Source organism: Geotrypetes seraphini, chromosome 12, assembly GCF_902459505.1.
Source record: "Geotrypetes seraphini chromosome 12, aGeoSer1.1, whole genome shotgun sequence".
Classification (NCBI taxonomy): Eukaryota; Metazoa; Chordata; class Amphibia; order Gymnophiona; family Dermophiidae; genus Geotrypetes; species Geotrypetes seraphini.
The window spans coordinates 73,144,122-73,170,768 of NC_047095.1; the positions used below are offsets into that span (position 1 = coordinate 73,144,122).

At 40.6% G+C, this 26,647-nt stretch overlaps 1 protein-coding gene across 6 annotated transcripts in view; it reads right to left on the reverse strand.

The window, feature by feature from the left end:
* CCDC17 (coiled-coil domain containing 17) overlaps positions 1 to 26,647 on the reverse strand; it is a 432,057-nt gene that overhangs the window by 130,718 nt on the left and 274,692 nt on the right. For all 6 annotated transcript variants that reach the window (XM_033915898.1, XM_033915896.1, XM_033915895.1 and 3 more), the window contains 3 exons: positions 7,335 to 7,549; positions 4,523 to 4,608; positions 2,919 to 3,134 (listed from right to left, as the gene is read on the reverse strand). In XM_033915898.1, coding sequence (XP_033771789.1) covers positions 2,919 to 3,134; positions 4,523 to 4,608; positions 7,335 to 7,549 — 517 coding nt within the window. The remainder of the gene's footprint in view (positions 1 to 2,918; positions 3,135 to 4,522; positions 4,609 to 7,334; positions 7,550 to 26,647) is intronic.

A 26,647-nucleotide genomic window follows, 5' to 3' on the forward strand; every position in this document is an offset into this window, starting at 1 on the left:
ATGGCCACGAATTTGGTCTTGGAGAATAAAATCGACAATGTCGGCATCTATGAGGCAAACATGGTTGTTTTTGTTATATAGAGTGTTTTGGACCCCAGTTCGTTTACAAAAAGTAGATAACTCTAGGTCTAATAGATGTTGGCATTGTAATCAAGAGGCAGGGACTTTAGATCATTTAATTTATTTCTGTCCTTGTATTAATGCATTTTGGAAATCAATCTGGCCCCAAATTAATTTGCTATTAGAAAATTATGTTGCCCTGTCCTATGATACAATTTTATTTGGTACTTCAATGAGATATAAAAGTCAAATTTCAGTGTCCAACAATAAGTTATTATTAATATTAACAGGAGTTGCCATTCAGCATATCACTAGGAATTGGAAAGATTATACAAGACTTAATTTTACGTTTTGGTGGAATACAGTGTGTTATATATATAAAATGGAGAAAGTTCTTGCATTATAGAATGGAAATTATAATAATTTTAAAAAGATATGGGGGCCATTAATGATTTATTCAAATGATTAGACACCTTTTTAGGACTGAATTATATAATGAAAAGAGACATAATATGGTAATGATTTAATTATAGACTTGGGATGGGTTGGGGGGAGGGATATTCTATAATTTTTAAGAGATATGGTTAAGAATGTACAAGTGATTCTGTATAATATATTGTATAAAATTGTATACTTGTTGATTGAAATGAGAATGAATAAAGAAGTTAAAAAAAAAAAATAAATTTATACCCCTTCTAAAATACCAAAGCGGTTTCCAAGCAACACTCACAGATCTAAAAAGAAATCGGCTTTGTGCTAGTCCGGAAAGGTCCTTCAGCATCATCCCCATGGTTGTTTTCATCTGATTGCAGGTTGCCCTCTCCGCCTGCTTCCTTCGATCTTTCCAAACATGATGTCCTTTTCCAGTGATCTCTCTCTTTTGACAGTGTGACCAAAATAAGACAGTTGTAACTTCATCATTTGGGCTTCAAGTGACATAGCTGGTTTGATCTCTTTTTAGTTCTTCTGGCGGACCATAGCACCAGAGCTCAAACGAGTCAATCTTCTTTCTGTCTTGTTTCCGTAGTGTTCAGCTTTCACATCCATAATTGGCAACTGAGAAAATGAGTGTGTGGACAAGTCTGATCTTTGTTTGGAGTGTTACCTCCTTGCCTTTGAATACTTTGTCGAGAGTCTTCACTGAAGAGCAACTAAGTGCTATTCTGCGAAGTACTTCTTAAGAAAGAGCCAGGAAATTGAAATCCTTTGCAACTTCTATTCTGTTACCTTCAAGCTCAAAATCTTCATCATTTTCTATGTTCATGATCTTCGTCTTGCTTATTTTCAGTTCTAATCCCATGTTATGACTTTCAGCTTTGACTTTTCTCAGTAGATACAGCATGTCTTCTTTGCTGCTGGTGATGAGCATTATATCTTCTGCATAGGGCAGGTTGTTTATATTTTGGCCACCAACTTTGAAAATGACACTCTCTTCTCCCAAATTTACTTTTCTAGAGGTGGCTTCGCCGTAAAGGTTGAACAGGTAAGATGACAAGATGCATCATTGCCTAACACCGTGTTTTATTGGAAACCAATCAATGTTGCCATATTCTTTTCTCACTGCAGCTTCTTGATTTTCTTAAGAGGCTCTTTATCAGCTGAGTTATGTGTTTGAGTATTCCCATTTGTGCTAGAGTTCTCTATATTTTTATCATGATCCACACAGTCAAAAACTTTGCTATAGTTGATGAAGCAAAAGTATTGGGGCTTTTGGTATTCTTTACTCTTCTCCAATATCTCTAATGTTGGCAATAATGTCTCTTGTTCTTCGACCTTTTCTGAAACCAGCCTGAACTTTAGGTAGTTCTTGCTCAACGTATGATTCTAGCCTTCATTGTAATGCATGCAAATCTCTTTCTTGCATACTCATTCTTGATATCATAAGAACATAAGAAGTTGCCTCCGCTGGGGCAGACCAGAGGTCCATCCTGCCCAGCGGTCCGCTCCCGCAGCGGCCCATCAGGCCCACTGCCTGAACAATGGTCTCTGACTAATTTTATAATTTACCGCTAATCCTGTCCCTATAACCTTACCTCTACTCCTGTCTGTACCCCTCAATCCCTTTGTCCTCTAGGTACCTATCCAGACCTTCTTTGAAGCCCTGTAGCGTACTTCTGCCTATCACATCCTCCGGCAGCGCGTTCCATGTATCCACCACCCTCTGGGTGAAAAAGAACTTTCTGGCGTTTGTTCTAAACCTTTCCCCTTTCAATTTCTCCGAGTGCCCCCTTGTAGCTGTGGTTCCCCTTAGTTTGAAAAATCTGTCCCTATCCACTTTTTCTATGCCCTTCATGATCTTGAAGGTTTCTATCATGTCTCCCCTGAGTTGTCGCTTTTCCAGGGAGAAAAGCCCCAGCTTTTTCAGTCTGTCAGTATATGAGAGGTCCCCCATACCTTTTATTAGCTTAGTTGCTCTTCTCTGGACTCTCTCAAGTACCGCCATGTCTCTCTTGAGGTACGGCGACCAGTACTGGACACAGTACTCCAGGTGCGGGCGCACCATTGCACGATATAGTGGCAGGATGACTTCCTTCGTCCTGGTTGTGATACCTTTCTTAATGATACCTAGCATTTTGTTTGCTTTCCTTGAGGCTGTGGCGCACTGCGCCGACGCCTTCAATGTTGTGTCCACCATCACTCCCAGGTCTCTTTCAAGGTTTCTCACCCCTAGCGGTGATCCCCCCACCGCCAACTGGCCAAGTAGTCCCTGAGGACCAGGTTGCAAACCACTGGTTTAGCTGAAAATAAAACAGTACAGATTTTTAAATTGGCATGGGTTATGTGGCTAATTATATGATTGTCTTGATTCCTTATGTTGACAAAAGGTTTTAGTTGATAAAATGTTATTGTTCTCTTACCTTGGCACAGGTTGTTTTACTGATAATATAGCGCTGGTCCCTTTCCGGACATCGAGCATGTACTGTGAAGCCTGTCCCATCTCACAGAAAACTGCAGGGAGGAGTGTTGTCTGGCTCATCTCCTGCCCGCTAGCATAGAGTCCCGTGACTAAACGCACCTGGACAAATGTTGGATCCAAGCCCATCAAGAAGTCATAGAATATGACAAAACCAGCCCTGTGCAGTAATACAGAATCAGAGAAAAGATATTTACAAGAAGGCTAAAAGCATTTAAGCAGCAGATCTCACATGTGCATTTGAGAAATTGACCCCTAAAAGAGATCAAATAATCTCTGTTCGGTAATAAGAGCCATCTGAGTTATACAGTGTTAAATTGACACCATGTGCTCACTGCTGGAGATACCAGCAAAAGAGCTCCTTTCTGAAAATAGCAACAGGAAGATGTTCCTCACAGTTTTTGCACAGGCCAACTCCTGAAGTGGTTTTTATTTGATGCAGGATCATTTTTCCCAGAGCTTGAAAGGAGGCTTCAGTGTGGGGAATTGCACGGTGTGGCTTTGGGGGTTTCACTGTGGAGGTGTCTCAGGCAATGTATTGGTTTAGAGGTTTACAATAATATATAAGTGGGTGCAATATATGGCAAAATAAGCATCACCCGAGTGACTTCTAAGGTATAACATAAATACATGAACTTTACTCTACTTGAGGGTACAAACTGATTTCAAGTGCTGTGATATGTTATAAGTTGCCTTCTCATTCATTTTATATACACTTTTGCACATTATTATGCACATCATATAAACCAGGGGTAGGGAACTCCGGTCCTCGAGAGCTGTATTCCAGTCGGGTTTTCAGGATTTCCTCAATGAATATGCATGAGATCTATTTGCATACAATACACTGCTTTCAATGCATATTCATTGGGAAAATCCTGAAAACCCAACTGGAATATGGCTCTCGAGGACCGGAGTTCCCTACCCCTGATATAAACAAACTATACATTTATACCAGTGTCTCACAAAGTTTGTGAGGCGCGGCACACTAAACTGGCGGGCGTGGATTGAGGGCACCTGGAAGTATGTGGTCTTTGTCATAAGGTGTATAGGGACAGACTTAAAGATCTCAATCTGTATACTTTGGAGGAAAGGTGGGAGAAGGGAGAAATGACAGAGATGTTTAAATACCTACGTAATCTAAATGTGCACGAGTTGAGTCTTTCATTTGAAAGGAAGCTCTGCAATGAGATGGCATAGGATGAAGTTAAGAGGCGATAGGCTCAGGAGTAATCTAAGGAAATACTTTTTTACAGAAAGGGTGGTAGATGCTGGAACAGTCTCCCAGAAGAGGTGGTGGAAACAGACACAGTGTCTGAATTCAAGAGGGTCTGGGATAGGCACGTGAGATCTCTCAGAGAGAAAGAGATAATGGTTACTGCGGATGGGCAGATTAGATGGGCCATTTGGCCTTTATCTGCCATCATGTTTCTATGTGCATTGTTAATTAGCGCTAATTTAGGATTAACTGAATTAAGGTCCCAAAATCATTAGTTAAGGTGATGGAAATCTTAGTCTAATATTGGTATCCAGACATGGCATTAAACTTACGCTGGGTCATATGGAGCTGGTCCTAGGACTTCTGGCACATCTAGCACGTGTTTGCCCAGCACAGGAGTCTGAGGTCTCACCAACTCCTGAAACACACAATATGCAAAGCTCAGGCCTTAAAATTAGGACATCAGAACATTAAGTGTGTCATGTAGGGCAAGCCAGTGGTTTACTGAGCCTTGCAACCTGTCTCTTATAGTTGCAGGCCCAGGTCACTTTTAATGTATCTAGCAGACTCCTAAGAAAGTCTATAAATTAATATCTGTCCCACCTTCTGTAAACCAGAAAGCATTACATCATACCCACAACTCCCTAAAGAAAGCTTGTTCTCTCTTCCCACCCTTAACCTCACCATAATATATTCAGCATATCACAGACTTACAGTAACTCAACTTGAGCTACAACTGAAAAGGTGTGAGCAATCCATTGAACGCTATGCCTGAAAGACTGTTGCTTTTAAAGAAAGGCTCCTGACCATGACCCTGACATCTGGGCTAAGTTGGAGGCATGCAGGAACTTTGGGCAAAGACATTTTGCTTATTCAGCCCAGACTGTTTAGAGCCTATGGAATCTGGGGGGATATCCAGATAACTTCAAATCATACTTGTGATTATCACATCTATAACAATCGGGCACAAGCCCGATGTTATCAAGATGTTATCATTTGAAGGACATTTCTGATATGAGTTTGTATAAAAGGGTCTTGTACTCTGATCCTATGGCATATCTATTGATCAACAACAGTTGCAAAGACCGTTTTAAGATACAGAGAGAAACCATACAGGGCTGCTTGCTCTTGGCTCTCCTCTTTATGCTAACTTTGCATCTGTTGGCCCGTGACATTCTCGCCAATCTTGATATCAAGAGTATTGAGATTGGGCCTCATGTCTTTAAAATGGTTTTATATGCTGATGACATTTTGGTCCATTTATCAGAGCCTGAGAGGTCCTTAGCAACCTTACTAGAAATGTTTAGAGAATATGAGAACTTTGCTGGCCTCAAGCAGAACTTAGACAAATCTGAAGCATTACCATCCTCAGAGAACGTAATTCAAAGCTGGAATGGCTCCTTTCCATTGAGATGGGCATGATACTCATTTAAATATTTGGGAATTCAACTTTCTATGAACACTAGTAATCTTTGCTCTCTTAATATTAACAACTTTACTCCTGCTGCTGAGTTTACAACTGAGAATGGGGAGGAGTCAAGATGGTGGTTGGACGCTGATGGCTCTCCAGAGCCCTGCTTGTTTTTCCTAAGCAGAGATGCCGCATACAAAACAGAAGGGAACAATCAAGGCCAATCATGGTATCATCCCTGATAAAGCCAACAATAGTTTAGCCTTTGGAACGCCAATCAGCGAAGTCTTAGAGAACTTGGGATGAAGGCCCTGCTTTAGAAGCAGAGTAGTCATTATAAGGAGATTCAGTCTAGATGGGATTGAGTTAGGGCATAACTTGCATAACTTGGATAACTGGAGTCTGCTTAGTATGATTCAGACAATCCCTAAGCTGGTTACTAGTACAGATTTGAGAAAGTTTTACAAAATTTATTTACGAGTCTATATGTTCCAATATGAGCTTTATAAAGCTGGTAGATTCCCAATTTCATCATGTGCAAAATGTCAGAAATCGGACAATACCTTTTTTCATGCTATCTGGCATTCAGCATTTTTGAAAAGCGGATGTTTGTTATTTGGCTAGTGACTCAAATCAATATTTTGGGCACTGCAGAACATCTGCTATTTGGCTTGTCACTGAATTTAGGAATTGCAAGGAAATCCAGTTTTCTGCTTAGAAGGAAGCTGTGTTTAATAGTGGTGAAATGTATCTTACAAACTTGGGTGGGGCATGGCACGCCGGGTTATTGGCATTGGAGAAATCAGGTACACTAGCTTATGGTATAGGAAGCAATGGAGCCAAATACTATCCCAAATGTAAACATTTGTTTCTGAAGGTATGGGATATATACGTCTCATGGACGTTGTCTTATGCTGAACTCCTTAGCGTAACTGAGTTCTGTTAGGAATTCCAGGATGAGTTGGGGAGGGGTGTAGTTCTTGCCAATGATACCCACATTTCTGCAGTATACCAGTAGTTATAAGATACAAAAACACTGGACTGTACTTATGACTTCAGTTTTTCTTTTGAGGAAATTGATTTGCTTGCTACTTCTAAGAATCTGGAAGTGAGGGGTACATTATGTGATCCTCTTATGGTTGGATGTTTTTACTTTTTTTGCAAAGTACTTTAGCTCTTCATATACGACTTTGGTACTATTAAGGAAGTATTGTGGTGATATATGAGGAGGCAGGGGGAGATAAGTCTGCATGTTATAAAACAGAAAAATGACTATAGTTATATCCTGTTGATTCAGTAAATAGGAGGTGGTGGGCTCACTCACTCACGTGATTTCAGTTGTATTTTTCTGATAATGCTTTATTGTGCTGATGTTTTGTATTGTCATCAATAAAAATTGTTTTACATAAAAGATACATCTGCAAAAAGCCCTCATCGAGAACATTCCACATTACTAATAGCAGCTCCTAAAAATCTGACTGGCTATAGGTTTTCCACCTTGTCCTGGTCAACATGATACTGTTTCTCCCTCACAGGAGCGTCAGGGAAAAATCAGTGGGAAAACAATTAGAAACCCAACATGACAGCTCTACACAGCCACCCCTCTTATTGATTACCAAAGCTGTATCATGTCCTTTGTATTGGAAAGAGAAACTCATGAGCAGCTATAATCAACAGCTAATCAAAATTCTACATTTTCCATGTCTGCAACTCTACTGAATAAGGAAACTTACTGTTGCTCTCAACGTGAAGGGTGGAGGCAGAGGTGGTGGAGGAGGAGGAGGTAGTGGTGGTGCTGGTGGAGCCACAGGGGGTGGCAGCAGAGGGGGACCTATATGGGGATGAATCCTGGAAGAGTCTCGTTTTAGCTGCTGAATCTCCGATTGTAGAGCCACCACATGCTGGAGATGTTCCCATTGCATACTTGCCAGCTCCCCATTCACATACCCTGAAAGCAAGTATCCAGAAGGGGTCAATATATTGAAATGTAGACCAGTGGAGAGAGGACAAATCTACTAAGATATAGACCCAAGCGTCTATTGCCCAGAAATAGCTAAGAAGAAAAAATTTAAATTGAATCAGGTTGGGCAAAATGTATGGACCATTCGGGTCTTTATCTGCCGTCATCTACTATGTTACTATATGTTACTATGTCTATCCCATTGCTGTCAGCTATACAAGTTTGTCAAACAGTGAACCAAATTTAAAACAATTATATGGACAGAAATCATCTTAAAACAATGAAATTTCTAATCCAATTTGGAGATTTGATAATGCTTTACTTGTGGATTCGAACTTCCTGGAAGATCTTAAAATAAAGATGAATGAATTTTTTCAAATTAATAATTCAGATAATGTTAATGCTGAGATTTTATGGGACGCTTTTAAAGCAACAATGAGAGGAAATATTATTTCATATTCAGCATTTATTAAAAAACAACTTCAAAAACAATTTGTTGATATGGAAAAACAAATTAAAATATTAGAGAATAAATTAATTGAGAAATGGGAAAACAATACACTACAAGAGTTATTAAAAGTAAAAGTTAAATATAATGAGATTTCTTCTCAATTTGTGAGGAAAGATATATTCTATAGGCAAGTTCAATTCTATGGTAATTCAAACAAAGCTGGAAGATTATTAGCAAATTTTCTTAAAGCAAAAAAAAGGAAATCTAAGATTATTGCAATTAAAGATACACAAGGCAATACACACACTAACACTAAAGATATTTTAACACAGTTTCTTGATTTTTATAAAGATTTATATTCTTCTGAATCTTATGAAAATAAAGAACAAGATGGATTAAATTTTTTAAATTCATTTATTGGACCAAATGTTCTGGATCATATAAAAAGAAGTTTAGAAGAGCCTATATCTTTAATAGAAATAGAATCAGCATTGAAGTCTCTTAGTGTTGGATCCGCTCCGGGTGGTGATGGATATACTGTTGAATTTTATAAATCATTTCAAAATATTATTTTACCATATCTATTAAATTTGTATCAGTATCAAATGAATAATGGGAATATATCAGGTACTATGGCTGATTCAGTAATTATTGTCTTACCAAAACCAAACAAGGATCCTATCTTGGTTTCAAACTACAGGCCTATCTCTTTATTAAATGTAGATGGTAAGTTGATTGCTAAAGTATTAGCAATAAGATTGGCAAAAGCTCTTCCTTTTATTATTGATGTTCACCAAACAAGATTTATTGCTAAAAGATATTCATCAAATAATACTAGACTAGCATTTCACTCTTTAAATTTAGCAAAAAATATTAATGATCCAGCTTTTCTAGTGTCTTTAGATGCAGAAAAAGCTTTTGATAGAGTGGAATGGAGTTTTATGTATCAAGCTTTAGAATGGTTTGGTATAGGCCCCGGTTTTATTAAAATGATTCAGACATTGTATAGCTCTCCTGGTGCAAGATTATATATTAATAATAATTTATCAGACAGATTTAACTTGTGTAGGGGTTGTTAGACAAGGATGTCCTTTGTCCCCCTTACTTTTTGATGTTGTTCTAGAACCCTTATTAATTGCAATTAATCAAACTAAGGAGATAAAGGGAATCTCATTCTCCAACTGGGAATTTAAACTTTCTGCTTATGCAGATGATATTTTATTATATTTAAGAGAACCGAGGAATACTATTCCATGTTTACTTACTCTTTTAGAAAAATTCGGTAAATTTTCTGGATATAAAATTAACTGGAGTAAATCTGAAATTCTTCCAATTAATGTTCATTGTACCAAAGGACTATTTGATTCATATTCATTTATATGGAAAGATGAAGGTTTAAAATATTTAGGAATTATTATCAAAAATACAATTGAAGAGACAGTCAAAGAAAATGAAAAGCTTTTATTAAGAAAAATAACAGAAATGTGCGAGCAATGGAATCCTTTACATCTTTCTTGGTGGGGAAGAGTTCAAACAATTAAAATGATGATATTGCCTGTGGTTTGTTACCAAATGAGTATGATACCAATATTTTTTCAGGGGTCATTTTATAAAAAATTAAACAATCTTTTTACAAAATTTGTTTGGTTTGGGAAAAGACCCAGAATTGCTTTAGTATCATTACAAAAACCAATTGTGGAGGGAGGGGTAAATTTTCCAAATTTTTATAGGTACCATCAAGCCTATATTCTAAGACAGGGTATGTATTGGATCCTCCCAGATCTCATGGAGAATGTACCGGATTGGTTATATTTAGAATGGCGGCTCCTGTTCCCATTACATTTAGAACATTTACTTAGTATAACAATGCCTAGAAGATATAAAGATAACAGAATTTTACTGGACACTTGGAAGACATTAAGATATATTAGTAATCTATCACCAGAACCAATTGCTAAATCACTAAATCAATCTATTTGGGTAAACTCCAGGATCAAGATTGGCGGATTTAAGATCGTCTGGAAACAATGGATAATTGCAGGTATACGGACATTAAATGATGTTATTTCAGAAGGATCACTGCTTAGTTTTTCACAATTGCAAAATAAATTTGGCTTAAACAAGACACAATATTTTAAATGGATGCAATTGAAGCAGGCCATTCAGGCAGGGTTCCCTGACTGGAAAGATCTTACTAATCAATATAGTCTGCAGGTATTATGTTTCCAGGCGGATTTTTTGGGTCACCAAGCCGCAAAATGGTATAAATTGTTATATGGATTTTTAAATAAAAAAAAGAAAACTGGACTTAGGGATATTTGGAGTTTTGAGATTGGACAGATAATTTCTGCTTCTCAATGGCCACGATTTTGGTCCTGGAGATTAAGGTCTACAAGGTCAGCATCTATGAATCAAACATGGATGTTTTTGTTACATAGAGTGTTATGGACCCCTACGCGCCTGCAAAAGATAGATAGTACTAGATCAAATAGATGCTGGCATTATAGAATAGAAGTAGGGACGTTAGATCATTTAATATTTTTTTGTCCCTGTGTTAATGCCTTTTGGAATTTAATTTGGCCCCAAATTAATAAGTTCCTAGAAAATCATGTAGGACTCTCATATGACACCATACTATTTGGCACTGCAATGAGAACTCAGAGTCCGATTTCAGCTAATAATAACAAGTTACTATTGATATTGACAGGGGTCGCCATGCAACAAATTACTCAAAATTGGAAGAAGTATACCAAATTAAATTATACATTCTGGTGGAACTCTGTCTGTCTTATATACAAAATGGAAAAAGTATTGGCATTACAACAAGGGAATCTTCACAACTTTAAGAAAATTTGGGAACCATTGACCAACTATTCTAATGATCAGATTTATTAGCACATTGGTAGTAGGTTTATTGGGATAGGGAGGGATATGTATAATTTTTGGAAATAGGAATTGGGAAAAAGGGGGTGGGATTTATCATTTATGATATGATGTATTGATTGTAGCTACAAATGTCATATAATAATTAATTATATTCTATATGTTTCAATTACTGTAAGAATGAAAAACTAATAAATAAAATTTGGAAAAAACAAAAAAAACAAAACAAAAAACAATGAAATAATAAATAATTGCATTATAGCCAAGATATGTAAGCCTTTTTCATCTGGATAAGCTTTAGATGGGTTACTTTAGAAAATTAACATAGATTCGTGGTAGTTCAGGGTTGGATCTAGTAGTCACTGTTGGCAAAATAAATCCACTTACTTCCAGTGTTGGAAAGTAATGAGTAACTAAAATGATGACTTTCATTCAAATGTAATAAAATAACTGTAATACTGTACACATGAGCCAACTTTTCAAAATGATTGGAGGTCCCCAAAAGCCTTACCTTGCCCCTACAATAATAGTACTACTTGTAATGCCATTTATTCCATTCATTTTTCATATATACATACAATATAATCTTATTAATACACAATGGCTCACCACAAAATTAAACTACACTGTATGCTTCTCAACATTCATTCCTACCAGAACACTTGGCCTTGGTCACACATGAAGAACATGCAAATACGGGACCACAAACTAAAAGTACTAATATGCACAAACAAAACCCTAAGATGCCAGACTCTACACACAGTACAATACCAGAGAAAGAGAAAGAAAATAATTGTGCAAAATATAGACAGCAGATATAAATTCTCAAATCTGACACCATTTCAGTCACTAAATTGGAAATAGTTTCAAATTTTAATAGACATTTGACTTATCTTAATTCTAGACGATTGTACATAATAAAATTGGGGGTTCTATAACAACAAAATAGTTTATTACAAAGACAGAAGAGACTAACGAGATACAAAAGGGAGAGTGATGAACTACAATAAGATTTAAGAAAACAGAACGAAAAAGGATATAACAGGAGGGGGGGGTGGTATTGTTCAAGCTGCCTGAAAGGATTCAGAAAAGAAAGGAAAACTCATGTTAGTGCTCAAAGGCATTTTCCCTACCTTTGCGGTCTGGTGATTTTATTTTTCTAATCACCTTTTCCCAGGCTCTGTCTATTCTCTTAACTGTGTTTCCAGGGTCTTCTTATCCTTTTGTTGTTTTTCTCTACTTTATTTTCTGCCCTACATCCATCTTTATCAAAAAAGAACTGACTTCTTGTTGAAAATACTGTCTACAGAGAGTGATCAATAATTTATGCAGAGCGCTCAGAGAAATGAAACTCCAAAGGGTGAACTTGAAAAGCCACCCTGCAGAAGGAGTTCACCTTCCAGTCATTGCAACTACTTGAAATGTTGATCGCTCTCTGAGACTAGGTGTTAAGTTATATTAGTCACATGATTTATAATAATTCAAACTGAGGTGAAACTTCTCTCCTTGTAACGCAATATATGAAATGCATAAATCACTGAGATGGTTAGGTAAAAAATGCTTCAGGAGACCCGATTATAGATGTTGAAAACGCTTAATGCTGTAAATTGTCGAACTCTATTAGCTTCGTGATATGCAATCTCATCTAGAAATAAAAAATAAAAAAATATTTCGTATTAAGTGTGAACCAGTCTTTCAAGTGCACACTATAAATACTAGATTATAATAATATATAAAGCAAACCATGAGGAAGCTAACACTTAGATAGCGATCCATCATGTACACAGATGGATCAAGCACTGGCTGTCAGGTAGACTACAGAGGGTCGGAGTAAAGGGCCAATATTCTGACTGGCGGGGAGTCACGAGCGGTGTGCCGCAGGGATCGGTGCTGGGGCCGCTACTCTTCAACATATTTATCAATGACCTGGAAACGGAGGCAAAGTGTGAGGTTATAAAATTTGCAGACGATACCAAGCTCTGCGCCAGAGTTAGGACCAGGGAGGAGTGTGAGGAACTGCAAAGGGACCTCGATAAGCTGGAGGACTGGGCAAACAAATGGCAAATGCGCTTTAACGTAGATAAATGCAAGGTCATGCACATAGGGAAAAAGAACCCGTTGTTCGAGTATAAAATGGGGGGGGAGATTGCTGGAAGACACCGGACTTGAGAGAGACTTGGGTGTGCTAGTGGATCCATCCATGAAACCATCCGCACAGTGTGCAGCAGCCTCGAAGAAAGCCAACAGGATGCTGGGCATCATCAAGAGGGGCATATCAACCAGGACGCGGGAAGTCATCATGCCGCTGTATCGAGCGATGGTGCGCCCACATCTGGAATACTGCGTTCAATATTGGTCGCCGCACCTCAAGAAGGACATGGCAGTTCTTGAGAGAGTCCAAAGGAGGGCAACGAAACTGGTAAGAGGGCTGGAAAACTGCCCATATGCTGAGAGGCTGGATAAACTGGGGCTCTTCTCTCTGGAAAAGAGGAGGCTCAGGGGGGATATGATAGAGACCTTCAAAATACTTAGGGGCATAGAGAGGGTGGACAGGGACAGGTTCTTCAGACTAAAAGGGACGACAGGTACGAGGGGGCACTCAGAGAAACTGAAGGGAGATAGGTTCAAATCAAATGCAAGGAAGTTTTTCTTCACCCAAAGGGTCGTGGACAAATGGAATGCGCTCCCGGAGGAAGTGATCCGGCAGAGTACAGTACAGGGATTCAAACAGGGATTGGACAAATTCCTGAGGGAAAAGGGGATCGTGGGGTACTGAGGGAGGTGCTGGGGTGTTGCATAAGTATAGAAAGCTCACCAGGTCGTGCAGGTGCAAGGCCGGAGGGTTAGGACATTGATGGGAAGATAGGACTTCGATGAGAAACCTAGGGGGCAAGGGGGCCCCTTCTGGTGATTAAGACCTGTTGGGCCGCCGCGAGGGCGGACTGCTGGGCGGGATGGACCTCTGGTCTGACCCGGCAGAGGCACTGCTTATGTTCTTATGATACATACCGCTGTTGGACTTCTGAAAAGTCCAACTGACAGAAGAATGCAGTCTGCTGCTGTGATTTTTAAAAGACGTAAGGAGGAGACTCAATATTACATGTCATAATGTGATGATGTAAAATTTAAAGCATTTAGCTAACGAGAACTGATGCACTATGGTTGTAATCGTAAAGACCGGTATATTGAAAAAATAGAAAAAGTAAAAATATAAAAAATTCAGAGAAACGCCAACCACTCAATTTCATTATTAAGTCCATGAGGATGCAATGTATTAAGGGTATAGATCCACTTTTGTTCTTTTCTCCATAGAGTTTGTGCAGGATTGCCTCCTCTGGTGGTAACTACTATATCTAGAACAGAATATTTAAGAGCAGTTAGATCGTGTTTATGCTCAAGTCAATGGGAGACCAGTGGGGCTTCCTGGATACCAGACTAGTCTAGTCTTTATACTGCGAGTGGTACATCCTACATAGTACAAGTGACACGGACATTGAATTATGTAGACAACTTGCTTGGAGTTACAATCAGTTGCAACAAATGGATTTAAACATTACTATTCTGCACAACTGTCCTGTAACTGATTGTAACTCTATGGAGAAAAGAACAAAAGTGGTGGCAACATAGTTTTAAATAAACAAGTTAAATTATATAATAGTAAAATAAAGTAGTAAAGACACCAATGGAAAACTGGTGATATTCCCGCTATTAAGATACATTTAGCATTGGGGCTGAGGCTTTCTGTAGCAACCTAAAGCATTTATTACATTCTTCATTCGGGATTTTGATATTGTGACTGTTACTGCTACTGGCATTCTAAATTAAGTACTGTACTTTAAAAAATTTTTTACATCATTATTGGGGAGCTGTTTCCAGAAAAAGAAGGACAGATTGAAACATCTGGATTTTACTTCCATTGCTTTCAATGGAAGTAAAACCCAGATATCTCTATCTATCCTACTTACTTCTATTGCTTTCAGTAGAAGTAAAACCCGGATGTCTCAATCCATCCTCCTTTTTCTGGAGCCATATGGTAACCCTAAACAAGCCACTCCCAAAGTTTCCATAGGAAATAATGGAGGTTTTATTCACAGTTTCAGCAGTGCCAGCCGATCAGCAGTTTCACAGCAGCTAAATGGAGGAAAACAATTTTTTGTCTCAGAATAGCTCCAATTTGACCAGACTTTAAGATCTTTGGATTGCCAGTTGGCTGGACACTGACTGTAACCTCTGTCTCCATGGATACTCTTCACATGAAGGGGGGTAGGGGGGGGGGTCACTCCAGATGCATACAGTCTGCACTTAAATTCACAGGGGAATGGACCCCGAGTCCAAGAAGGGTGGCACATAGCAGGCTGACTTCACAGATCCAACAAAGTTTCTCAGTGAAGCAGCAGTCTGGCTCAGCAAGACTGGGTCCTTTCCTCTGACAGGAGACAAGAAACGGGTCTCAGGGCACTGAAGCCACTGAAAAAGTTAACTTTAAGAAAAAAGCAAAGCAATTCAAAGACTTCTGAATGATTGCTTTCAGAAATTGAAACTGAATATGGATCTAGCTCTCAGTCTAAAAGTGTTGGATTTCTGCAACTCCCGGAATGCGGGTTGGGATTGAACACCTAGCATAACAGAAAGGGCTATGTTTTCATTTGGACAATTTCTAATTCTACATATTTTGCTTCTGTGGAACAAAATTCTGATAGCCATGTTTAGCCTGGAGAAAAGTGGAATCTTAGTGAGATTTAGAAGAAAAGCCCACAATATTTTGTTTGCTCCCTCTTTGAGTGAAGAGAGACACAAGGTATGGGTATACAAATTACTTCCACAATCACAATGAACACAGTGCTCTATCACCACTGCAACCTACAGCAAATGCAGACAGATACATTTGCATCCTTGTTGCCCATCGTTTGCCAAGCTACTATGCTCAGTACCCAAAACATGTACATAAGAATTTCTACTACTGCTCTTCATCCTTTTAATCTATTGTTCTGTATTTCTGCTCTATATAAAGTTGTAACCTTGTTGCTAAACACCTTCTACTATGTATGTAAACTTGTAACCCGTTCTGGGCTTGAAATTCGACTAAATAAATAAATCTCTGCATAAGTCTTATGATGTAAAAATAGGGTTATCATATTTGCAGAAACAAAACAGAGGACACAAAAAAAGGGTTGCTACCTTTGCTAAAAAAAATATTGAATCATAGCTAGGGTTAGTGGCATAGTAAGGGGGGGGCAGCCCACCCAGGATGCTGTCTTGGTGGGGGCACCGGCACCCGTCCTCCTCTCTGCCCCTACCAGACACCCCCCGCCCCATGCCTGTGCTCCTTTCCTCGTACCTCTTTAATTTTCCCGGCACGAGCAATACCACGAACTTGCCGCATGGGTGTCGGTTCTTCCTGACATCACTTCCGGGTCTCGTGCCTAGGAAGTGACTTTAGAGGGAGAGCTGACATGGTGCGGGCAGCAGGTTTGTGATGCTGCTAGCACCAGGAAAATGAAAGAGGTACAGAGGAAGGGAAGGGGGCAGGAGAAGAGGGCTGGGGAGTCTGAAGAGCAGATATTCCGCAACAACTTTGGCTGGTTTCTGAGATATGTGTGAGTCTTTGCATGACATATGCTTCAAATTGTGCTGCATGAACAAAATTCCTTTGACAAATTCAACCATTAGGGAAACAGAGAGCAGACCAGCAATGCCTTTCTCTCTTTAGCACCCCTTTGTGTCCAGACTGACTAGTAGGCCAGAGATGGTTTTTCTCATTATGTTGGTCAGAGACACATAAAAAAAGAGGATATTTTCCTAAAAATTACAACAAAAAAGCCTGGAAGACAAATCTGCAGAAGTCCAGAAGTCTTAAAAGAGGATATATGGTATCCATCCATATACTATATAAAGATATTACAGAAACTGGATTATTTTGTCAAAGACCAAAAGAAAGGTAAAGATCATTTATTGCAGTGCCAAGCCATTTTCAGTCATCAAAATCAGATTTTATTTTGAACCTGAGATTAAAAGCAGGAAAACCCAAGTCTTTGCCTTTTCAGATATTCGATGTGACTTGAGCAGGAGCATTAAATGCTGCAGTTCGTGGAGATTGGCGTTTAGGGCGATGCTGCGTGGAAAGTGGTGTATTTTTGGACTACCTCAACAGCTCATTTCCTACACTTTGGATGCCATGCTCACTAGAAAATATTCTCAGCAGACTGAGGAGCCGATGCAATAAAGTACACTCAGGCTTTTTTGGCAGGGTTAACACAGCTTTAGTGTACAATGTTGTGGACACACAATGCAGGAAGTACTTTGCTACCGTGTTAACCTTGCCAGAGCCTTAGACGCTAATGCACAGTATAATGGTAATGGGCTAATTAACTGTTCTGCACCAATACAGAGAAATGTGCAGAAGATATCAAGTCTGAGAATCAGGGGTGTAGTCAGAACTCCAATGTTTATTGAAGGACTTGCTATTCCATTTTGCATACTTTGGGATCTGGTTGATAGTTTACAATATAACAAATGACACCTTTGCTGGCAGAGATACCCAAGCCCCACCAGCCAAAGAGATTCATTGACAGAACCCCATTCTGCACTGCCTGAGCAGCGAGGAAGTCATCATGGTGCTCTCGGCACTTGCACATACGTAGCGTCTGTAGCGGAGGCTCCAGGAGAGACTTGAGCATCCCCACCAGCCATGGATCTGGTGCAGTGATTTTGGAGGGTGTCTGAGCCCAAAGTGGGAGGCTCAGGACCCTGAGGTGCATCTTTCAGGGCTATACCACTGCTGAGTACACCAGGGATTTAATGACAAGTCTAAGGAGATGTAGAAGGATTAGCTTGCTCTTCTGTAGGTTGGCGTCTGTGAGGATTTAACATGCTTCTCTTTTTCCTGAGAGCAATCATGACCCACCAAATTTTTTTGACCTCCATGAAGAACAGGAGTTAAAAAAAGTACAGAATGGGGAGAAGACGGCTCTGTATTAAGGCACATATTTGCTTGTGCTCAACTGTATACAAATGTCAACATTGCAAACGCATTTTCTGCACAGAATGGCACATTGTGTGGAGACGTTTCTCTGCTCAGACAGAGCACTAGCTGCCTTATTGTAGGAAGTTCTGTGCGTGCATCCAGTGTGCTCTCTCTGTGCAGATCCTATTTCCTTACTCCACTGGGGAGAAAAATTAGGCATTACGCTTTGCATGCGGAAAGTGTTTTTGTTATTGGTGCATGGCATCAGCCCCAAGAGTCTCAGCTTTACAAGGACCAGTGATCTTTCATATCAACTCTGAAAGGTTCATAAACTGTAACTTGAAGTGTTTATTTCAGCAAATTATGGGTTATTTAAGAGAACAACAAAAAGAAATATCAAGGGATACTATTAAGACACAGTTGTAAGAATTTGATGTAAACACCAGCCATTGCAGTGATTTTATATACGACTATCCAAATCCCAGTATCTGGATCAGTAACTTTATCCAGGCAGATACTCGGATAGTGGATTGAAAACCATTGCCATTGGAAGTGGAAATTCTCCTCAGGAACTGCACCGATACCATTGCAGGTACGTTTTCCTGTGCAATCAAACACATACATTTATGCAGATGAGGAGTCAACAGGGATAAAAGCAGAAAATGAGGGTAGCCAAGGGCAAGGGGTGAGAAAGTACTAGAGGAAGTGGATTTTCCAGTGTTTATCCATTACTATTTTTGTTCAGTGGGTAAGTTAAAACCTAGTGCATTTTTCTAGCCAAAAAGGTGCCGATACTCAAATACCAGGCCATTCTTCAGGCCCCATGCAACTGGCCACAGAATCCATGAAAAGGTGTAAACTAAAACTAAACTAAACCAAACTAAACCTTAAGTTTGTATACCGCATCATCTCCACAGAAGTAGAGCTCGGCACAGTTTACAGGAATTGGTATAGAAAAGAACTACAAAGAAAGTAGAAGGACTTAGAAAGAGAAGTTTAGAGGGAATTAGTATATCGATGAGGGAGGGGATCATTGCATTTTAGAGAAGAGCCAAGTTTTCAAATGTTTTCGGAAGTGTTGGAAGGAGGTCAGGCTCCGAAGCTGGGTAGTAAAGCTGTTCCAGAGTTCGGTGATCCTGAAGAAGAGGGAAGTCCCTAATTTTCCTGCATGGGATATGCCTTTTAAAGAGGGGAAGGATAGTTTGAATTTTTGAGTGGATCTGGTGGTGTTGGGATTAGAGGAGTTCCAAGATAGTGGAAAAAGGGGAGGCAGGATACCGTGTAGAGACTTGAAGGTTAGGCAGGCGCATTTGTAGTGAACCCTAAGGATTACTGGGAGCCAGTGAAGCTTAGACAGAAGCGGGGAGACGTGGTCAAATTTGCTTTTTGCAAAGATTAGTTTAGTCGCAGTGTTCTGGATCCGCTGGAGTCTATGAAGGCTTTTCTTTGTCAGGCTTAAGTAGATGGAGTTACAGTAATCCAGTTTGGAAAGAATGATGGATTGTACGAGGACAGCAAAGTGATGTTGATGGAAGCAGGATCTCACTTTCCTTAACATGTGAAGATTGAAAAAGCATTTTTTTACTGAGGAATTAAGGTGGTCATTGTAGGACAGTATGGAATCAATGATGATGCCCAGAACTTTGCATGAGTGTTCAAGCTGCAATGTGGTGCCAGAGGACAGTGGGATGAGGGTGGGTAGCTGATCTAATTTTGGGCTGAGCCAAAGTAGTTTTGTTTTGGTTTCGTTTAATTTCATTTGTACGGTGAGGGCCCAGGATTGGAGGTTCGATATACATGAGGAGATGTTCTCAGAGAGACTGGTGATGTTAGAGTCGGTCTCGAGGAGGACAAGGATGTCATTGGCGTAAGTGTAAAGTGTTTCCAAGGGGGACAGTTGGAGGAGTTTCAGGGAGGACATATAAACATTGAAGAGAATCGGAGATAGAGGTGAGCCCTGAGGAACTCCACAAATCGGTTTCCATGGGAGGGATGAGGAGCCATTCATGTTAACGAAGTAGGAAAGGGAACGTAAGAATTTTGAGAACCAATCTAATACTGTTAAGTTTATGCCAATTTCAGAAAGTTGGAGAATTAGTATATCATGATGGACCATGTCGAAAGCTGCAGAAAGGTCGAACTGAAGAACAGCGAACTTATTGCAAGAGTGAAGATGTTGGAACTTTGAGATTAATGAGGTCAATAGGGATTCGGTGCTGAAGTTGGGTCTGAAGCCATGTTGGTAGGGTAGGAGAATGGAGAATCTTTCAAGATAGGATGAGAGTTGGGTAGATATGATGGACTCCAGCAACTTGGTCAGGAGAGGAATATTTGCTATTGGGCGATAGCTGGATGGTATGGTGGGGTCTAGATCAGATTTTTTCAGTAGTGGGGATAGGGCAATGTGTCCCATTTCTGCAGAGAATAGGCCTGAAAGTCAGGCAGAGTTTATAAGTTTGGTGAGAGATGAGATGGCTTGTGTGGGAATATTCTCGTATAGGTAGGAGGGGAAAGAGTCCAAGGTACAGTTGCAGGATTTCAACTTGAAGCAGAATTTGGCGACCTGGGAATCAGATATGAGCTCGAAGATGGTCCAGGATCTGTTGGCTGGAATATGGTTGGTGACGGTTAGAATGGGGTTGGAGTCGGTGGATACCAGAGAGTTGTAAGAGAGTGCTGGTGGGAATGAGCATCGTAAGGTAGTGACTTTTTCATTGAAGAATTTTGCTAGAACGTCTGCAGATGGAGAGAAGGGGAGTGTGGTGGTGTCATGTTTGGAGGATATGGAGCGCCAGATGTTAAACAAAGTATTACTTTGGTTGTTGGACCTGGAGATTTTGTTACTGTAGTAATTCTTCCTTGCTTTTTTTAGTTCAGTATTGTATGATTTAATATTAACCCTCCAGGATTGTCTGTCTGTGGGGGATTTCGATTTTTTTTCCATTTGCGTTCCAGTATTCGACATTTCTGCTTCAGTTCTCTGTGGTATGGAAGGTACCAAGGGGCCTTGTGGGAGTAGGAGACAGCTTTAATGGATAGTGGTGCGAGGGAGTGGTAGGTGGTCTTAGAGAGGGTGATCCAGGTGTGCCAATTGGATTCAGGGTTTGGAGGGTTAGGAAAGGTGGGAATTAGGTTGAGGAATTTTGTCCAGAACAATTTGATAGCGATTTTTTTTCAGAAGGTAATGGAGTTTGAGGAACGAAGTGGGAACCCAAGGTGAGACATGAAAATGGGGAGGCAAAAAGCCCCTAGGAAGTGGTCAGACCAAGGGACATGATCCCAACAAGGGTCATCGACTGAAGTTTTGTAATCGGTGAGATCGAGGAAACTGATGATGTCTAGCATGTTCCCCTTTTCATGGGTTGGAGAGAGTGCCGGTGGGGGGGGGGGGGGGGAAGCCTAAAGTGAGGAAGTTAATGAAATCAGTTGCATCCTTGTTGGTGGTATCATTTAGGTGGAGATTAATATCACCAATGATTAGTAATCTATGAAATTTGAGGAAGGCGTTTGTAATGGTCTCGAGGACGGGTTCAGAGGATTTGTTCCAGGGGGACGGTGGACGATATAATAGTAGGATACCCAGTGGGTGAGGATGGAGTTCATCATTGACAGAGACTAGCATATATTCTAGAGAGGCATGGCTGCCCTTTTCGAGAAGCTGGACATCGAAGAATGATTTGTGGAGTGCCAAGCCAATTCCTTTTCGGTTAATTCTGGGGGAGAAGAGGCCTTGGTAACCGTGAGAACAAAGCTAGTTTTGTGTAAATATGTCTTTTGCAATCCATGATTCTGTGATGAAAAGGAATCCAGGTTCAAGATCTTCAAGTAGGTCCTTCAAAATTTGGGTTTTGTTGCATGCGGATCTGGTATTGCAGTAAAATGATGGGACTGGGGTGAGCAAGTCAAAGGCAAGGTTGGGAAGGTTGGCAGGGGGAATGGGCTTTAAGGAGGCATTAGTTCTTCGTGGGTTTTTGTTTTTTTTAAAAAGAATGATTTCTGGTGTGCAATAACGTGGGGATTTTGATGCCTGGGCAAATAGTACTGACATTTATGGGGTCGGGTAAGTTGGGAGAGGGGGGTTTCAGGCAGAGGATGATATTGGAGAATGTGCAGAGAAGGAGAAGAAGAATCCACGGGTGTGGCTTCATGTTGGGGTTGGGGAGGGCTAGGAGGCAGGAATAGAGGAAAGTCTTGGTAATTGGGTAGGACTAGAGCAGAACCTGAGCTCTTTTGTTGTACAAGAAATGACAAAAGGATTTGACTTTTGCTAATATGTAAGAGCCTCATATTGCCTCTGGCCCATAAGGATACAAATCCTACACATTACAACTTTCAAACTATACTAGAGCAAAAGAAATAAAACACTCAGTGCCTCTTGTTACCCCAAATGTGTCCAAAGGAGTGCCCTAAGAAACACCTCAATTGTATTCCTTTATCAGCGTGACTTGATTGGCATGGCATATCATGTGCATTTGATACACTGCACTATCTGAGGAAGAAGGATCACCTTCGAAAGCTAATCAAACAATGCACTAACCCCCTTCCCCTTTTACAAAGCCGAATTAGACTTTTTTTTATTAACGGCTGTGGCAGTATTAGCTGTGGCGCTCATAGGAATTCTATGAGAATCAGACCTAATACTGCCACGGCCGGTGATAAAAAAAAGCCTAACACAGCTTTATAAAAGGGGGGTAAGTTAATACAATACAAAAGGTATTAAGAGTACCAGGGGTGTCCAACCTGCGGCCCCGTGAAGGAATTTGTGTGGACCCGGTCGCGGGCGATGCAGTGTTTTCCTCTGCTGTCCCTGGGAGTTTACCATCTTGCCGGCTCCCTCCTCTGTCTTGCTACAGCATTTGCACATTTGTGTGGCCCCAGAAACATTTTTTTCGGCCAATGCGGCCCAGGGAAGCCAAAAGGTTGGCCACCCCTGCTTTACTCCTTTTATTTATATATATTATCTCAAACACGGCTAGCACACTTTTTCATTCATACATCATTAGGAGGGCTTTTTTGAGGGGGCACTGAGTACCAGCACCTTTTCCATTGTTTAATAAAAATAGCGCTGTACTTTTAAATGACCTCATGGCTGTTGACACAGTGCTTAGATGGCAGCTCCAGTAGCTGTAAAAGAAGGTCAGTGTGTCCCAAATCAAAAATGTAAAGAGGAACTGGAGTAAAAACTAAACAAACAATTCTAATAAACTCCAGTAATATATTTATTTGTGCTGGGAGCAAATTACTCTCTATTGCCTGACCCCTATTATCAAACACTCAGTTACTGAACTTATCATGAAATACAATCAGAGGGGGAAAGGCCTCAGAAGCCCTGGGGCAATTTTTGCACAGAGGCTATGAAGGGGAGCTTAGGTTGCTTGCTGTCTCCCCCCCCCCCTCCATGCTTCTATCATTGGTCAGAAAAACCCATTTGTACAACTTGAGGTTGAATTAAATTTTCAAGTAGTTCAGGATAATACAAGATTATACAAAATTTCACAGAGTGTCTATCCAAAAAACAGAAGAGCAAGCATAACTTATCTTAAGTGAAACGAGACTTCTTAATAAAGTGCTTGCCTCTCCATGAAGAGAAGGCAAGGCAAGCACTTTACTAAGAAGTCTCGTTACCTTATATCACCTTCATCTAATATGCTGAGTGCAGGTACTGTGTATGTCAACAGGAGGGTGGGAAAGACATCTTACAGTTGAAATCAGTGAGTAAAATTTTGGTGGACTACGGATTAAAAAGACACGATTTCAACAATGTGACTATCCTGTGGCCATAATAATCAAAGTACTCTTTGGACTACTGGCATGATGTGGTGGTACTGGGGAACTGCCTTCTGTGATACCAGTGTTTGGTCAGCTCTGGTCACCTTGTTGGGGAGACTTGATAGACTGAGTAGGTCTTTACGTATCTGCCGTCATTTACTATGTTACTTTGGGGACGAGGAAATCAGGATTGCTATCCAGCACAGTATCCCCATTCCCTGCAAAATTTAGCTACAGCCTTACTGGGTCAGACCAATAGTCCATCTAGCTCAGTAGCTTATCTTCACGGAGGTGAATCCAGGTCACAAGTAACTGGCAAAACCCCAAATAGTAGCAGCATTCCCTACCACTGATCCAGGGCAAGCAGTGGCTTCTCCTATGTCTGTCTCAACAGCATTTTATGGACTTTTCCTCCAGAAACCTTTTTTGAAACCAGCTACATCCTCTGGCAACACATTCCTGAGCTTAACTATTCTCTGAGTGAAAAAATATTTTCTCCTATTAGTTTTAAAAGTATTTTCCTCTAACTTCACTGAGTGTCCCCTAGCCTTTGCAATTTTTGGACGGAGCAAAAAAAAAAAAAAAAAAAAAATCGATCCATTTGTACCCGTTCTATATTACTCAGGGTTTTATAAGACTTCAATCGATAAAGTTACACTAATCTGAAGAATCTCTTTCTCTGTGAGCCCCTTCTCACATTCATTAGGAGTGTGTCGCATATTTGAAGCCTGTCTCTCTCTCTGAGCTCCTTCTCTCACTTATTAGGAGTGCGATACCAATCTGAAGACTCATTTTCACGCTCTGAGCCCCTCTCTCACTCATTAAGAGTATGTTACTCTCATCTAGGCTCTCTCTCTCACTCATTAGTAACATAGTAAATAACAGCAGATAGAGAGACCTGAACGGCCCATCCAGTCTGTCCAACATTCACACTCCTTCTTACATTCATGTTTAGATTGTCTTTTCTTTAATATTTCTGGGCAACCGATCATAGAAGTTTGCACGGTATTGCCATTAGGTTCCTGCTACTGGAGTTGCCATTGAAGCTCACTCCAGCCTATCCTAACCATCCTATCACTGGGGCTTCAATCAAAGCCCTCCCCAGACTATCCTAAACCAAATCACCATATACAGGACACAGATCATACAGGCCTTTAAGTTAGTTTTATACCATTCATTTTCTAATTAGAGATCCTCTGTATTCATCCCACCATTTTCCTCTCCACTACCTCCCTCGGGAAGGCATTCCAGGCATCTACCACCCTCTCTGTGAAAAATAATTTCCTAAAATTACTTCTAAGTCTGCCACCCTACAACCTCAATTCATGCCCTCTAGTTTTACCATTTTCCTTCCTCCGGAAAAGATTTGTTTCTATATTAATACCTTTCAAGTATTTATGTTTAAATATATTTATTAAGATTTTCAATAAAGTGCAAAGAAATTACACACAGCAATGCAAACCGAATACTTTTACAGATGCACAAACCAAACCCCAACCCCCCCCACTCCCCCCTCTGCATAAAAAATCAATGACCAACAGTTCACCATGTAGCTTGTGGCCCCCTTCACAAATTTAATAGTCTGCTACGGGCCTGGGGTGTTAGGTCCATCCAGAAATGCTCCCAGATCTGACAAAAGCGGCGACCCGGGACCCGGTTCAGATCACCAGCTTGTCTCCGCTCCAAAGATCTCCATTGACTGTAAGATGGCGGTTCCTGGGACAACCAGTTGGTCAAAATGGCTTTCTTTCCCATCAGCATCGCCCTTGACACAAAAGCTGTCATCCCTTTCGGTTTTGGCGTTACAATATTGTAATATCCGAATAAAGCTCTGGGCGTAGGGGACCAACGCCGATCCCAGAGAAATGTAATATAGTTACCCAGGCTGCTCCAGAATGGAAGAATACGCAGACAAGTCCAAAGCATATGTCCCAAAGAAACATGAGCCAGAGCACACTTAGGACAATTATGGGTAGGGGTGATTCCCATCCGAAATGCCCGTTTAGGTGAGATGTAGAGCCGCAGTACAATCTTCAATTATAGTTCCCAATGAATAACGTTGGGGGACACTCTCCTAATGTTTTTTAGCACCTGTTGCACTTGTTGGGCAGACAAAGAGCACTGCAGGTCTTCCGCCCAGGACACTGCCAAAAAGTCCAGATTAGGACCCGTTTGACAATTCCGGAGACCCAATAGATGAAATCGAAGCGGGACCGTCTGTTGAGCTGAAAGACTGAAGAGTTCCGAGAGTGCTTCACGGCTCTCCTCTGTTAAGTGCTTAGCTGGCAAAGAATGAACATGTCGTATCTGGTAGTAAGCAAACAAATCCGCAGCTGTCAGGTCAAACGTATGACATAAAGTTGCAAATGATGCCAACTGTCCATCCTCCGAAAACAGTTGAAATAAATATTGTAATCCTTGATCTGCCCATCATTGAAAGGCAGCATTATGCAATCCAGGCAAAAAGTTACCATTGCCCTGAATGGGCAGGTACATAGAAACCACAGATGACAGCTTGGCGACCTTACAAAGCCGCCACCACCACATCCGCTGAGCGGGGGCAAAAATAGGGTATCTTGCCACCATCGGCGGAGCACCGACTCCGTAACATTTAACATATAACTGATATGGTAAGGAGCCAACAAAGATAATTCTATTGGGGTAGCTGTAAAATAAGAAGTACCTCTGAACCAGTCATTAATGTGTCTCATCTGGCATGCCAGGGCATACCAGCAAATGTTCAACAAGCCATATCCACCCTTTTCCCGAGGCAGGCACATCCGAGGAAGGCACATGCGAGGGTGTTTACCCTCCCATAGGAAATATTGTAAACCCTTAGTAATTTGAGCATTGTGAGCATGAGATAATAACAAAGGGAATACCTGGAATCGGTACAACCATTTGGGAAAAATCACCATATTAAACAGGGCCACAAGTCCCGCCACTGTGGACCAAATTTGTAACCTTTGCAACATATCCAACACTAAGGGGGGAAATATTACTTTTGTAAAGAGTCATG